Source organism: Pseudomyrmex gracilis, unplaced genomic scaffold (genome assembly GCF_002006095.1).
Source record: "Pseudomyrmex gracilis isolate BER0280 unplaced genomic scaffold, ASM200609v1 scaffold_35, whole genome shotgun sequence".
NCBI lineage: Eukaryota > Metazoa > Arthropoda > Insecta > Hymenoptera > Formicidae > Pseudomyrmex > Pseudomyrmex gracilis.
In genome coordinates, this window is record NW_018020619.1 from 268,046 (window position 1) to 285,146 (window position 17,101).

A 17,101-nucleotide genomic window follows, 5' to 3' on the forward strand; every position below is an offset into this window, starting at 1 on the left:
TTGTTCGTTAGTTCGCTAAAGACACTCAATTGGCTGTTCTCTGAATATAAAAAACAATGCGAGAAGAAAACAACCTCTTTCGTCGGGAAACAAAATTTACGACGATATTTCTGATTCTCTGACGTTTTTATAGGACTCTTAAGCCTATGTCACACTACGGATTGAGATTGAGATTGGATTGAAATTTGACCAATCAGAAGAAAGAAAACCAATCCTAAGTTTATTGATCTTCGCTCTGATTGACCAAATTGCAATCCAATTTCAATCCAAATCCGTAGTGTGACATAGGCTTTATAGCTACAACCAACGAGTAATAACTTTTGTGCATTTCAAGTACCGCGGTACTGGATTGGATTGTAAATATATATATTATTAACTGCGCGAGGAATATAACGATTCCCCCATTATTACTGCCATTAATAAAACGCGCGACGCTCCGGTACTTTAGGAACATTTTTGCGTCTCGTCGCTTGAATGTTGATTGTTCTTGAAAAAAAAACTAACAACTTCCAGTGTGTAAACTCCTCTCGATCGCCAATCGATTTTAAATGAATTGATTACGAGAGAGAAAGCAATTTCTTCTTCTTCTCGAGAAAGAGACACATACGTCTCTTTTACGGATTCGCGATCAATGTACTCATTGATAGAATATTAGTGACGTCACGACGACAAGGCGAAGGAGTCACGACATGTAGTGTGTCACTATACCTGATTGAGAATCGTCCAGTGTGAAGCGTGTATTTCAAAGGAAAGGCGATTTTTAGTATCGTAGGAATTCGAAGAATTATTTCTCATAGCGAGAAAGCGAAGCAGATCTACTCCGCACTAGATTGTTAGGAAAACAACGCACACGTTTTCTATGATAGAGCTATGTATTTAATAATATTGTTACTTGTGAGAAAAAATAGCGTCGCGATGTTCGCGTGATATTCGCGTCGTTCGAGTGATTTTCTTGCAAAAATAAACCGGCAAAGGCCGGCAGCAGCAGCAATTTGTTTATCGACGATCGCGAAGATCACATCGACACGATCGAGAATTGCAATTGGCAGTAGAATCTTTTAAACAAACTACATCTTATCTTATTATAGATAAACTATATACAAGTTGAGAGAGAATGAAAGAGAGAGAAAATAGTGTGAATGATACACTTTTAGATGATTTGACAGGATTTAACCAAAACAAATGTAAATACCGTGTAAATAACAAAGTGTAGCGGTAAGTAAAGGCTAAAATAAGGTTGGGCCTTTTTTACGATTTTCACAGGCGATTACCTTTCCGAAAAATTCCATGAAACTCTGTAATATCGATACGTCGTTGTATTTAAATTTAAAAAATAATTTTAAAATTCAATTTTTTATTAAGTAATAAAAAACGGTCGTGATGAACCAAATAGCAGGATGTTTTAGCTGGTTAAAATTCAAGTTTAGACGTTCCTAGACGTCTTGACTTTATTTTAAGTTTTTAGTAGATACTAAAAAAATAATGAAACAATTTTGACAAAGAGCGAAATTTGAAATAAAAATCGATAATCAATTATTTATCTTAGTTTACTATAAAAAAAAGTTGTCGGTTTTATTTGTTATTTAGTAAAACGACATTTTTGTGATGATTTTGTATTTCAATATTTAATTGACCAGTGTTGGTAACAAATTTCATTCACAAAACAAGTTTCGGTTTTAAAAAAGTTGCCATTGGTACGTTAAAAATAAAATAAATTAGCGCTAAAAATCTTTTGTTTTTCACGCGCTAGCTTTTGTAAATACATTTATTTATTTATTTATCTATTTATTTATTTGCGGCTCTCGCGATTGACACTTCTCACTTTATGTAAGAATTTGAGCGCTGTTATTTATTAACATTTATTAACACGATAAGAAGAGCATGGAACTCACACATTGACGTACAAAGTGCTGTTGCATTAAACGCATCGACAGAGCATTCGAAGGAGATGAAATGCTTGTGTAACACAAAAACAAAAAAGTATCACACGAAACATAACAAAGAACGTAACTCTTTTTGGCAACGCGGTTTTGGGAACGAATGCGACACTAAAAAAAAATAACGCAGTCGACGAATCGTGTTCGCTTGCGCTCAAAGTGTGTGTTTCAACGATTTTATTACATATTTCATCGTCGTGTCGCGCGATTTATATACACGCGATCGTTTTAGAAAGAGAGAGACAATGACGAGCTCAAAATGGAGCATTGAATAAAAAAAAAAAATGTGACTTTGATACATTCGACAAAATCAAGTGAATTGCATGAAGACAATAAACGATCGAGATTTTTTTCAACCAATTAATTGGAGGAGTTATTTACAAAAACAAGGAATTTTTTTCGTATAAAGTTTTAAACGTGTGTCATGCAAAAAAACGCCTCGAATAACAAATGAATTTTGATGAAACAGAAATCGATATAAGCCATTTGTTTTATGGTTTTGCAACGTATAGCTGTAACAACAAACGTATTCGTCAATTTGTTATTATTGTTAAAAAAGTTGACGTGTCTTGTTTGCAAAATAACTCCTTTAATTGGAAATCGAAACATAAAACGTAACTCTCCCCCGTTTACTATCGTGTTATCGCGTTGAATAAAAACATTTTGCAAGTTACTCTCGAGAGACGTCGAGAAATTTATTTGCCGTAGCACAAATTTGTGCATTTTTTAATGCGAGAGTTTTTTGCTCTGTTTCAATACGAAATTCTTCCATTTAATATATATCTACTTACATATATGTGATAAAAATAAACTTGTGTGCGACGTAGCGTTAAAATACAAAACGTCTTTGATTTAATTCGAATTTTACGTCCCCGATTCGAAACTTTTTCAAGAGAATCTCAGATGTGTACTTGACGATGCGAAAACTCGAACTTCGCTAAACGTGCTTTCGTAAACTCGCAAATGCGAAACAGTAGAAGAGAGAACACGTTTAGCGTTGAAGAATCGGTGAAATCGAAGTATGTAAAAAACCGGCATTACGCGGCGCTAATTTCAAGATCTCGCAAAAATGGTAAAATTGTACACGAGAATGAGAGAAGCAATGTGTCTGGTGCACGCGTTTACGTGACGTTTAATTAATCTGTAATAAACAGCCCGAGAAGTCGGCGAGACGATATACATCGCCGTCGCTTCCAACTTTTGAACCGCGTGTTTAATAGCTTTGCGAATACCGTACTTGATGCATTTAAACGAGAGAGTTTAGGCTAAGGGTGAGAAGCAAGAAGATAATACCAATTGTTTGGTACGGATTTATATAGATTATTGTACCGGTAAAACATAGCGTGTTATATATAAAAAAAAAGAGTGTATACCGTATAGCGATAGAGCGACATTTAACGTGAGGGGGAAAAAACAAAACGCGCGGTGAGTTAAAACATACACACACACCGGTAAGAAAAAACAATTGGAATAATAATTATCATCGTTAGATATTATTGCGATATTATTATGTATATCGTTTGTTAAATATGTACCTACCAATAACTAATAATAATTATACACTAACGACACCCACCGTCGTTTTAAAGCTACACGATATATATATATATATATACATATACATATATATATATATATATATATATGTATGTATATATATAAAGACGAGATTCTTGTTGCTTGGTTTTGTAATCATGCTTGACAAAAGCATACGGAGAAAAATAAAACTTGTTGTCGTAGAAAAGTTTGCTCGCAGTTCTCTTGTTTTTTTCGCGCCGGAACATCGAGAGCCGCAACGCGCGCGGTTGAGAATCGATAGATAATGGTACAAGAGGGAGGTGTTTCTCTCCCTCGTTGTATCGCGCCCGAAGGATTTCTCCAATATTCATGTCGATGTCTCCGTGGCATTGTTCGCCGTCAGCCACTCCTGAACCTCCGGCAGGGATTTCCTCAGCCACTTTAACGCGAAATTGGCGCGCGCCTCGACCATCGCCACGGTGTGTCCCACGGTCTTGATGCTCTTGAGATTGTCCTTGCTGAAGGTTCGGAACTGGATCGGACAAACATCCGAAAATTATTCGAAGTCTTAATGTTCGAAGTCTTAATGTTCGAGACAGATTTACGTCTTTTTCGAATTATCGCCCTCGTAAATTGGAAGCGTGAAATTTATGGAATAAATCTCTGCTTGTCGTAAAAGTTATATACGACTATAGACTCTTCGCGAAATTACTTACATTAGTCATCATCGTATGAGAGAGTTTCATCGTTCGATTAATAAAATTACACACTTACATCTTCCAAGTCTTCCTCGCTGATCAAGCCGTTCGTCATCGCAAACGCGAAAGCTTTCACGATCGCTCGAGATTTCGCAAATCTAAATTAAACACATACACATTGTGTAATCTGCTTGCGAAAGAGTTCGAAAGTGATGATAAAATATAAGGAAGTTAGAACGAAGTACCTTGTAACGATAATTTGCCAATTATTTCGCACGAACTTGTAGGCGTTTTGCGCGGCAACCGGATTTTGCGGGAAACTTCTTAAGATCCTTTGTGTCTCGACTTCGTTGTAAATCTTCCCCTCAAGCAACTCGCTGAGCAACCTATTATGCTTATATCTTTTAGTTACAACATTCGATTATCAACTATATATTTTTAATTATCTAAATTAAATTAATTATTTACAATTAATTAATTTTTTACAAGTTTTATTTATTTACACATTCTGTAACACTATCTTTTATTTGCAATTGAAAAACGTTTGTAAAGATATTTACGATTGCAAGATCCACGGTGTCTGGAAGCACGCAAACGCCGATAAAAGACGATTCTTCTCTTCTCGATCTGTGGTAGAGTTCGCCCTTTCGACGAAGTAGTTCCATTCGTTTCGCGTGCCGTATCTCGCTATTGTGCAATACAGCACTTCGCGTGCGTATGCCGGCACGCTGAAACAATCAAAGTTTTATCTTAGAATTCGCAGAATCGAGCCCCGACGTCTCCGGAAGTAGGTAGCAGTTATGGCGAAAATGTACAAAGTTCTTTTTTTCATGTCGTTTGAAAAGTTTGTTAAGCGAAAAAATGTTTTCTTTCTTGCTTCTATCAAGCGATAATGAAAAAAATTAATTATTTATTATTACTTTGTTTAAAAACACTTAATTATTGCAATTTTTTTATTAAACTAAGTATATAAGGCCAATACGAGCCGTTCACAGGATGTTGAGCGGAAACTGTACGTGTATATACATACATATATGTATACACCTATAACGAGTTCACTTGTAAATTTTTACAAGTGAGTTTTTGTCGCAGCGATGGTTTAATAGAACCGTTTTCTATTTGTGTCAAAGTAATTGTTTTTATATTTCACCATTAAGTTTTTTTCAAGTCTTTATCTTATGAAAAGCTTCGTGCGCTAAATATGCACTTACACTTCGTCTAGAGTATTTGGATGATCCTTCAGTTTTTCAAAATGATTCTTTGACCATTCAAGACATTCCGCGTTCTCGAACACGCACGCTATCGTCAGGGCGGTCAAAGTTAGCTGTGATCCCTCATCGACCTTCCATCCCACGTCTGAATATAGTTGTGAAGTAAATCTCAATGTAAATTCCTACAAATATTTATTTATACACAGAATTATATCATTACCGTGCAACAGTTTTTTTTAATCGAAACTTATTCTTTTTAATCAAAAGCTACGTATTTTTCAAAATTTTATTTTTCAATGTTTTTATATTAAAATTTATTTATAAGTATATATAAAAATATATATAAAATATACTTATAAATTAAATACTTACAAATATGAAATATATTTATAAGTATTTTTGCACACAGTTTTCGTACGATAAAATATTTTGTTACAGTATTACAGTATGAAGTTTTACTCTGAATCTTATTCAGTTTTTTTCATTTAATACACTTCATCGCCATTTATTTCTCTTTGTAAACATTAAACTACCTGAAAGACACTGAAGCTCGACGTCTCATACAGAAGACCGTTCAGCTTCAACAGATGACGCATCAGAACGCCCCAGGGAGCGTAATGCCGTTCCTTCATTTGCATATATTTAATAAAGTCGAAAGCGGTCGCATATTTTGTCAGACCGACTGCGGCGAGCCCGAGCACGTCGTCGACGAGCGACGCTCTGGTTTCCGTTGGAAAGGTCTCGTGATTTTTCTCGAGGGTCTGCGCCAGGAGCTTCCAATTTTCCTCGTCATAATGCACACGGTAATAACCTTGAAGGGGCAATTAACGAAAGAAGGGGACGCACTAATGCGCTTAGAGTGTTTTGCAATTTCTCGTTGAATTTAATAAAAGTAAAATCAACACGTGTTATTTATTAAAAAATAATATTGAAAAAGTCATTGATATGCAAAATCAGAAATTAAACTATTCGAAACGTAACATGTCAGAGAAAGATAATAATAGAAATATAAAACAAACAAAAATTGATTTTAAAAAATTAGAGAATTTAAATTCTCATAAAATTTATTTTCGAGAAAACAACGTTTTTTTCTAACCAACCTGTTTTATTCACATTGAACACGACCCAAGAATCCCGTGCGCCAACGTTATTCACCGTCAATTCCTCTTCAGAATGCAACCACGTCTTCATTGGAGATAACCAATCATCGCTCGTTTTGTTAATATAGTCAAGCGGTACGTACCACGTCGGTTGTCGAGCGTCGGATGATGATTGGTCATACGTAAATCTTTGCTGCACGACAATCATTGATGATAACAAATAGGTTTTGCTCTCGAAGAGCAAATCGACTACGCATAATAAAAGCGCGAAATATGAGATTTAATGATACATCACGTAGCGAGTCGCGTACCTGTCGAATAACAGCGGTGTTCCTTTCGTAATCTCTCGCGACGCTAACGATCGGATATCCGCGATGCGAAATCCACGAATTCATCACGTCGAACAGATTAATTTGCTCGGGTAAACCGTTGGCCTCTTCAGCTATTGCGGTCCAGAAATCATCGAGATTTGCCGTTGAGTACTTCCTAAAACATAAATATTAAGTTCAACAAATACGCGGTACGGTTAAGTACGTATAAACTAAATCAAGAAATAGAACTTTGAAAGCCATACGCTAAATGCACAATATAAACGTTAATTTTTTCATTTTAGTAAATCTTCTGGGACATTTTTCACATGACCCAGGATATCTAAATTTTAAGTTAAATTAACTTCGTTTGTCATGTGTTACATATTGATAAACTAGTCATGTTAAATAATTGATATATACAATACATTTATATTTGTTATTTTAACTTTATATATGATGTAAAACTAACGTATAAAATAATTAATAGAACTTACATTGAAAAGTTACAATAACTCATGAAGAAACTTTTACTGCAAAAGAACATTTACTTTTTGTACAATATTTTGTATATTTTAAATTAACACACGATAATAATTATTTTAACATTGATTTTAGCAAATTATTTTGTGCGTCATAGTTTATGATTATTTTAAGATTTACTCTAACTTTTCTTAGACTACTGAATTGACTTTGAGACATGCAGATTAATTGAAATAATTGTGTTAAAAGCTCACTCAAAATAATATTCTATTTTTAAATGACAAATATAAAATGTTAAGTTACGAAGTTGACGTAAATCTAACACATAAAAACGTCACAAAACTAATAACATATCAGTTGCATGTTAGTTTTACATTAAAGTAATAATCAAAACTGGGTAACACATATACCTACAAGAAAATTTTAACATATAGACGCACGATTTTTTGTGCAAAATGTATTTTTAACGTGTAAATTAATACACATAGAAAATTTGAAATAAATAATAATTTTAAAACTCATATAAGATGCCACTTCTAATCATTTAACAAATCCCTACTGAAATTTAAAAAATTTCAACGCGAAAGACACTTTAGCCAAATTCAAATTTCTCGCGTTCCGTGTACGGAAAAAATGATGTTGAATCAACAGCATCAGTTAACGTGAAATATATTTTGTTGATACAACATCAATATTATTGCACTACACACAGTTGCTTTAAGAATCTAGACATTAAATTAATCACATATGCAATTGAATAAACTATTTATTTTTGTGGCAGCCCGTAACGTAGATTTAAAGCAACTTCATTTTTTTTTTCTATGAAGTCGGCACATATTTCGCACGTACAGAGGAGTGCACCGTATCGTTGCGCTCTAAGGGAAGGTTTTCTCTGAAATTTCTCTTTTGGTTGCTTCTACTACCGCGCGCCGTACTTTTTCGATCTCCGCCAGCGGCCCGAGATTGAAGAAAAACGGCGCGCGATAGTAGGGACAGTCGGAGGAGAAATTTCCGAGAAATACTTCTCCTGGAGCGGAACGATATGGTGCACTCCTCTGTACGTCCAGGGTATAGCTTTCAAAGTCCTGTTTCTTGATTTAGATACGAAGTTACAAAAAAGGTTTAGCTTATTTGAGACGTAAAAAATTGAGAATATTGACATTGTAGCGTGTACAGAGAGGTACATATACGTATATATTATGCGTCGTATATCTTTCACGTTGACATTGCAATTCAACGACAATGAAATATACATCAGTGTATACGTGTAGTTACGTAACATCGGGCCGATAAAGAAGCGCGAGAAACAACGGCCAGCGACTCGTGACATTCAACGGTCGACATTACCACAAAGCCGACGATAACGAGATAACTTGTAAAACGCGTCGATTATCGTTTATTATGAAATAAACGACGGAGCCCGACGAAGAATAAAACGGCGATAATATGATATACCCACCACCTCGCTATGAATTTCTGGTAGCCATTCCTAAAGGCGGTATCGTTTATCACGCCATGCAACATGCGTATCAAGCATGCACCTACAAGAAGCAGTCAGAATGCAGAATCACATTATGCAGCGTTACGGAAAGAGCGTCTATATTCGATACTGCCTTTCGAGAGAAGCTGAGACTATTCGCGCGCAAGTATTCCGTATATTATGCATATTACCATAGAGTGATTCTAAATTAGAAAAGCAAAAACCCTTAGGAAATGATTCTTTGTCGAAAATAAATTAAGATCTTACAAACATGTACTACTACATTTCTTCCTGAGGAGTTACATTTCTTTAAAAAAATAAGATAATTATAATTTCATTTTTTCTCAAATTTTGAACAAAAAGTAAACTTTAGTGAACATTTTCCACTAGAAATCTATTTTCATCTAAAAATCTATTTTCATCTAAAAATAGATGAAAATAGATTTCTAGTGGAAAATATTCACTCACATCCCGGCTCGTTCAAAGTTCGAATAAAAAATTGAATAGGTGTTGCCAGTTTTATTTTTTTTATAACGACTAGCACAACACAGGCGCACGCTACGTTATCTTTATTTTAACGTATTCCGTGAACACAACCTGTCATCGCGATGACAGTTAGTATATATGTACGAACTGAGAAACACATTCGAGAGAGAAACGTCACTAAGAGAACTGTCACCGTCCAATCAGTTTAATTCTCTTATAACGATACAAAAAATTAAAAAAGAATGTTAACAAGTATTATTTTTTACTAAAATAAAAACTGTTCACTAAATATTCTTTTTTTTTTAACTTGTTTAAAATTTGTGAAAAAAATAAAAATCTAATTTTATCTCACTCTTTGTAATTTCTCAGAAAAGAATATAAGAATACGTGTTTAATGAAAGACCTCTTTTAATTTTCAACAGTCATTTCCTCTCAAAAGTTTTTGCACTTATTTAGAATCACTTTGCACGTAAGCAAATTCTGAGAGAAAAAGTAAAAAGTGGTATTTTAATATTTATTACTTTACTATAAAAAAACTGTTTCAGATAGGACAAAAATCTGAAAGATGTTGCAAAGATATCTAAAAGACAACTAAAATAACTTAGGTGTCTTTAGGATATTATTTAAGATATTTTTTGAATGTGGTGGTAATATTAATATTTCTTGTGAGGAAATTTAAAATACGCTTTTTAGGTTTAATTTCGCGTCTGCTCGAACTGCTCAAATATTAGATAATCCGAATAGTCTCACAGGAAGCACAAATATCGATATCTTTTTTTCTAAGATCAAAAATAGAATATTAATTAATTACATGTTTATGTAATTAATTACATTCTAATTATACAGATAATTAATTAATATTAATTATCTTAATAATTTAGATAATTTTAATTGTAATATATAATTAAAGGTAAAATATATCGATATTTCAGAGTACACTATGTTTATTGCTATAAGATCTAGACAGCACATGTCTTTAAAAACCGACTTAAAAATGTCTTATTGTCTTTTAGATATCTTTAAGACGTGATCTTTTTGTGCTGTCTAGAAAGAGAGAAAGTCACTTTGACAAAAGACCAATACCTTTCTTATGTCGATCGTTGTCGTCCGAGAAATCCAGATGAGCGGGATTGACGTTCGATAGCAAAGGTTTCGATGCGCTGTAACCATCCTCTTCCATGGCGTCCCATTGAACGTCCGTGAGAAAAGCGTGATTCGAGCCCAGTGACGAGTCTATCTGAAAATAGAATCTCATGAAAAGTTTTGATTTCTCGCAGCGAGAAAGAGATGCCGTGCTTTTATTTAGACGCGTATCAAGAAGCGTATGAGTCGGGATTTCATACTCCAAAAAAGATAAAATAAATTTACACCAAACTCTGTATTGTTTTATATCAAAATTAAAAAAAAAAAGACAATTATGATATAAACAAATATACATAGTAAAAAAACAGAGAATGTTAAATATTAAGTCAAATCATGCCTCGTCAATCATTGAGTGTCGCAAGTAAAGCGTGGAGCCTTCAAGAAGCCAAACGTCTGTCCAGTTCTTCATGTTCACAACACCACCCAGCCATTGTTCTCCTATCAGGCTTATCAGAGCACTTAACGCGTCGGTTTTCGTGACCATGGGAGATCGATCCGCGGCGTAGAAGTGCGATTGCCTTGAAAACGATTTAAGCTCGATGTGTTACGCGACATGAAATGTAAAGATGGATCGGTTTAGCTATACAATTGCAGCAACAATCGCGCGAGGTTTTAATACAATAAATGTACCAAGTATAAATTTTAGTTTAAAGAATTTAGTGACTAAGACAGATATCATTTTTTTTTTTTTCTATCAAGTATCTTCCTTTTCTCACCTCATCGTTATTAATCCGAGACTTCCAGTGTTATCGACGATCTGCGAAGGTAGCGCGACGATGTCCAATTTCGGTAGTGGATAAGGCGTCGAGAACAAATCGTTCAGACGTGCAACGACTTGGTCGAGTTTGTCGAGAAGATATATTCCTCGCGCGCCTCTCTTCGGGTCGCCCCAAAATGTCGACGTGGTCTTATCGAGCCCGGCTTTTGTCTCGCCCAACGATTCGATTTCGCCTATCACGAGAGCCAAGTTGTAAGGCGAGAGCAATGGAGTGTCATCGAAAGTATCGATCACCCGATCGTCCGATCTTGAAAAAGAAGAAATTGCAGACTTATCACTTTCTTAACATCGCACAAGAACGTGCAAACAAAAAACGAAAAGTACGTAACAATGTACACAAATCGCGGCGAGTTGTTGCAACGTATTTTAAAATTGTTATAAAAATAATAAAAATTCCGTAGACTCTTTCTTTGCTGTACATTGTGTTTTATAAATTTTACGTTTCTAATTGAAAAAGAAAAAACGTGAACAACATTTTCGAACTATTTAAAATATTCTATAAACGATCAAACATTGACACAGCTGTGAGAAGAAATAAAACAGCACCAATTACGCACGTGTCTGTGGAGACGTTAAGACGCATGTTCGTAAGGACTTTTGTTCCAGCACGCGGACGTATCACGGACACCGAGAAGACAGCCTTGAGATTCACGTCATCGAAAATTGGTAGGAGATGCGATGCTCCCAAAGGCTTCAGTTGCGTGCCGATTGTTGACCTATCGAAGATTTCAAAATTTAAGTAAAACGATTTACGACAAACAATAGATAAAAGAAATCAGGTTTTCAAACACATCGCGGAAAGATCTTACACTTACTTTCCCTTGGAATCGTTCAGGCTCGCCGAGTAAATCGCCTTGCCATCGGGTACGATCTCGTACTCGATCTCCAAGCTGTACGTTCCCGGCCTCATATCAACGGCCGGATGTAACACGTGCAAATCGTTTATATCATCCACCTCGTATCTTTCGATTTCCACTTCGGTTACATTTTCGTTACCGAGGGACGTTTCTGTTTTGGATGTCGTCGCGTTCGCGAATTTGTCATCGAATGCGGAAGTTTCGTTGCCAGAAGACGTCGCATTTTCCAGAGGTTTGTCCGTAATGTATCCGCGTGTGGTTTCCTGATTGTCCAGTTGCGAAGGGAACAGACTCGACACTGTGGCATTATCTGCGTTGATAGAAAAAAAAAAAAATCGAATTCTCGTTTTAATAAAACGATCAAACAAAATAGTTATTTTCGCAAATTTATTTAAATTTGTTCCCGTTAAATCTTATTCGCATCAAATTTTAATCTCATATTTATCTTCTCAATGCACATTGGCGAGACCAGAACGTTTACATAACATTTAAGACACGGTGAAAATTGACTCATTTTCTTTTTTATCTTAGCAGTTTATCGCGCGCGGTTACACAACCGAACACTTGATCGCTATTATACACTGGATATTGACACAACTGCAGGTAACGCGTTATCGCGTATTCTCGTTATATCAGAAATCAGATGCCTCCTGTCTGTGCGTTAAACGTGAATTTATCTATTTGTAATTATCTTGCAGATCTAAAAAGAGTTACTTTTTTTTTTTTTTAAATAAACTCGACGGAGAGAATTTGTTTAAGAAGAATGAAATACCGTTTGCCGCGTTCTGACTGCTGCTGTCATCGTTATTTTCAGCGCGTCTTCTTCGCCTCCTCTTTGCCAGTGCGTTACTCGCCTCTATGAGCGACAGCTTGTAATGCGTGGTCGTGATGTTTCTCGCATTAAGAGACAACTTGTTTAAGGATTCGTCGACGCGAAACTCAATGACGACTTGCCCCTTTAACTTAGACGTCGCGTTGGCGACGTTGTTTGACGGCGACAATTCGAGACGATATCTTGAGGGATGAACGAAAGGCGATATCGAGACAACAAAGTCATCCTCCTCGGTCTCGTCATCGATGAGAGCTAAAGAATCGTACGTCTAATTAACAGAAAAAAGTGCACAACTTAAGAAACAATTTATTATCGGTATTGAGAAATCAAATGTGTCATGTAGCTTTCGTCATGTAGTCACTTACTCTTGTTTTGGGCATGGTGCCGATGTTCCAGCCGATCACACCGGCGACGATCACCGCGATTACAATCAGGGCGGTAAAAGAAAGAATTTTTTTGTAAGTTAAAAACCACCCGCCCTTCCGATGATGGACAATTTCCTCGCCTGGCGAGGACAGTGCCGTGTTGCCCTGATACGTTTGCATCATGCAATCGGCTGAAAAAAAAAATTTAACCGCACTCTAAGAATAGATGTGTGCATTTATTTGAAAAAAAAAAAAAAAAAAACAGCTAAAAAGATATTTGTAAAAAAAACATTAGTAATATTTTTTAAGTTTGAAAATAAACTTTTCCCTCGCTAAATTAAATACCTTTAAATTCCGTTCACAATCGGTGATTATATTTTCTCGGAAATTCCGTAAGAAATGCAATTAACAATTTTATCGATAAAGAATTACGATCAAGATTGAGTCGGCGCTAATTAGACAATCATAGAAATTACGAAAATTATAGAGGAGCTAGAGAACTAAAAAAAAAACAAAATTAGCTATTGACAATTCAGATTGACAACGCGAATTCGAATATCAATTTTCCGTAGAAGTAGATGAAAATCGTTCGTCTCACATCAGTCAATCATCATGATCACGACGCGAGGCGAATTTCGCTCTGCTCAACGTTGGAACGGAATGTACGGCGGATGACGTCATCAAAATTGGTTCCCCGTGATGCAGAAATCTGCGATAATTCCGCGCGCGGAACACGCTCGTAAACGCAGCAAAAGTCGGTTGCTTCAAGGTCCTACTTGCTGTGCACCTCGCTGACTACATATCAACTCCTGCATTCGCATAATCATCGCCGTGTCGATAACGTCCGTATCGCGCGTCGCATTAGGCGGAGCACTTCGTCTTTTGAACGACTTAAAAAACGTAGTGTAATTGCAACGAATTCGAAAGTGTCTTATTATTATTTTATACACAAAGCTTACCGCGTTCTATTTTATTTTATTTTATTTTATTTTATTTTTTTATCGAGTAACACAGTTTAGAATCGAAGAGACGCATTTGTATTCATTTAAAAAAGATTTTAAAATAAAAAAATTCGCGAGACACGGTGCTAAGTAATGTAAGAGATACGTTAAATATTACTCGCGTCTATAAAATTATTAATTTAAGATAATTCTACTTGAAATTAAAATTATATACAAGAGGAAGTTTATCTCAAAGAAAATGAATATTGCAATTTGCGAGTTAGATTTCAAGATACGCACGTTCTGAGACACGAACTGAGCACTGAGAGACTTTAAGTCTCTTCTCGCTACGTAACGTTGGAAATTATAACTGTCCGCAGATCCTACTATAATGATAATATCTTTATTCTGATTTCGGTTTAAGAATACTATTACTCGTAGCGTCTACGCGACAAAATATAACTTTGTTCTCTCGTCTCTCGTTACATTATGTGAACGTGACTGTCACACATAAACAATCGTTACGAAACCTTGACACTATTTCCAAAGAATAGGATGCACTGAGAGAAGTTGAAATTAGCTTATTTTTTGAGTTCTCTGTTCATAAATGTATAAGAAGAAGAGAACTTACGATTAGGATAGTTCAAGTAAAACTGTCTTTATAAAAAACAGTAGATCATGTTTTATATTTTATATTTTTTTATTTACTTTTTATATTCAATTTTATATGTTTTATTGTTTGTTTTATGATCCTATGTTTTTTAAACGTATTTTATTGTTATCACAATAATTTAATGTGTAATTAAAGTTGAATTTTTAATGCGAGAACTACTGGCGCACATTCCCGCAAATACACACGATATCAGAACCATTAATGAAAAGATCGCGTATGTTCCGAGGTAATTTTTAAACAACGCATGTAACGTAACGAGCAAATTAACATCGTTAGCAGCACATATTTATACACATGTCGGGAAACTTAATCAAAATGTTCGTAAAATTGATGTGGCTCCGTGCGTGAACGCACACATTTTAAAACGTTATTCTCAGATAAAGTTAATGCATAAATTATCGTTCATAGAGCGTCTCGAAATGCGATCTGATGGTTCTCTGATTGAATTACTACCCACATAGCATCGTTAGTAGCACAAACGTTTCTGCAACGGGTTTTCCAAAACTTAGCAACGTTTTGTTAAACGTTTCTAAAACGTCGTAGTAACCGTAGCTTACTTAAGTAATCACTCCTTCCTGGAGAATGGTTAAGCAGGCAAAACCTGCATGATTTCAAAAATGTATTTTATAATGTTTATAAAAATTTAAACATTAAAAAATTGGCGACTTATCGGGCAACGTTTCTTATACGTTTCAACGAAATCGGACCGAAACTTAAAAAGCGGACATTTCGACGCTACGTTACTACGACGTTTTAGAAACGTTTAACGAAACTTTGCTAAGTTTTGGAAAACTCGTTGCAGAAACGTTTGTGCTACTAACGATGCTATGTGGGTAAATACTAGTTCTACAATACAATTCTTATATCTCTTTCTCTCTCCTTCTCTATTGATAAAAAAAAATTACGTAAATTCAAATAAAGATTTTAATTCAATTTGTAATTCGAATATGTGTGCAAAGTTAATGAAACAGCTTAGTCACTTACAGTTTCGCTGTCCGTAGGACTGCCAACTGCTGACAGATCCTCGTCGCATCGTGCAAACTCGATGAAGTAACGTGGAAAGTGTATTTCTAACGAGGAAATGATCACGAAAATGAATGCGCGGTAGAAAAACGAGTCACCGCGTTTCGAAGAGTAAGCGTGTGTTTTTTTTTTTGACGCAGAAGCGTAGTCTTCTCGTTCGCGCACAGGTGACGCAGGTACAACTGCAATTAATCGTTCTATCTTGCGGTATGAATGTTGACCAAGAAGCACTCGCGATGGGCGCTCCCCACTTTTGCTCTTCGTTCGTCAGCTCCACATGTCGCCGCTTCGTTACGCTTCTTATCCTTATGAGTTTTCTCTGTCATAATTCACGATTACGAGACCTGCTGTCGAAAAGATTTTTCTGCGTGACGTGCAACGTTTTTCTTCTTCTTCGTGTTTTTTTGCGAAACGAAATTTTGTACGATAATACAGCGCATCCACACAAAACTGATGTGACTTATTCTCTTTACTTTACGCAGAAACACATAAGTGAGTGTCGCTGTTAAAATATTAAACATTTTTTTTTTTTTTTTTTTTGATAATATTTTTTACCATCTTTTAAAAGTTTGGCGCATAATATGTTTTCTTTATTAATTTTATTTTATATATTTTCTTCTCTTTCCTTAATATATTCGAATATTCTAACAATATTTTACATTACATTCTAACTTTGTCACTTCTTTTAAAATCAAAAACAAATATTAAACTACGACATAATCGAATTCGCGTTCTTGATTCATCTCGAGTGGTTCACAAGTGACCCAGTTATTGCGTTGGAATCCCGCAAGAGAAAATCTCGCGAACAAAACACTTCATCAAGTTCAATTGAGGCGATCTGGTTGGTTCGTGATCCAAGTGCATATTGGGCTTTGAGTCCGGAATCGGTACCAGGAGCCGGGGCACGCAAATCGGCGGCACGTGTCGTTGTAATGATAGCGAACGCAATCACACACCGGGACGAGGAGTGTCTAAAGGGGAGCACAATGGCGCCAAGGTCCTGAGTGAAAATGCCCGGTCGAATGCTTGAGAGACGCATTTTGTTACCCCATTGATCGACACAGTCAGATTGCAGATTGGCCGTTGACGTCGTCGCCTCTTGAGCCGCGTCCGGATTGACTCGTCGCGATTAGGCTCCCCTACAGCTCGGCGACATATATTGGATAATAGATGACGATCCCCGCCGATTTGCACTAAGTGGACCTGAATCCGACTCTCTTCCCGCGTGCCGCGGTTTAACGTCACGTACGCGGGATCGCAGTCGCGCG

At 35.9% G+C, this 17,101-nt stretch overlaps 1 protein-coding gene across 1 annotated transcript; it reads right to left on the minus strand.

Moving 5' to 3' along the window:
- Nucleotides 1–1,522: 1,522 nt before the first annotated feature.
- On the minus strand, nucleotides 1,523–16,265 carry LOC109852764 (thyrotropin-releasing hormone-degrading ectoenzyme-like). Its single transcript, XM_020424229.1, has 17 exons — nucleotides 15,795–16,265; nucleotides 13,197–13,387; nucleotides 12,772–13,099; nucleotides 11,958–12,309; nucleotides 11,700–11,858; nucleotides 11,081–11,389; nucleotides 10,702–10,882; nucleotides 10,305–10,458; nucleotides 8,715–8,796; nucleotides 6,776–6,950; nucleotides 6,465–6,657; nucleotides 5,898–6,175; nucleotides 5,365–5,546; nucleotides 4,714–4,881; nucleotides 4,399–4,539; nucleotides 4,230–4,311; nucleotides 1,523–3,987 (listed from the first exon to the last, which is right to left on the minus strand). The coding sequence occupies exons 1-17, from the start codon at nucleotides 15,841–15,843 to the stop codon at nucleotides 3,823–3,825; spliced, it is 3,189 nt and encodes a 1,062-aa protein (XP_020279818.1). The 5' UTR covers nucleotides 15,844–16,265; the 3' UTR covers nucleotides 1,523–3,822.
- Nucleotides 16,266–17,101: the final 836 nt, after the last annotated feature.

Excerpts from the sequence above, each read along its gene's own strand:
- LOC109852764 (XM_020424229.1), bottom strand. The coding sequence starts at position 15,843 with ATGCGACGAGGATCTGTCAGCAGTTGGCAGTCCTACGGACAGCGAAAC. Across the intron at positions 5,547-5,897 it reads CGAGCTTCAGTGTCTTTCAG|GAATTTACATTGAGATTTAC; the intron begins GTAGTTTAATGT and ends AAATATTTGTAG. Across the intron at positions 3,988-4,229 it reads GCGAGGAAGACTTGGAAGAT|TTCCGAACCTTCAGCAAGGA; the intron begins GTAAGTGTGTAA and ends TGTCCGATCCAG.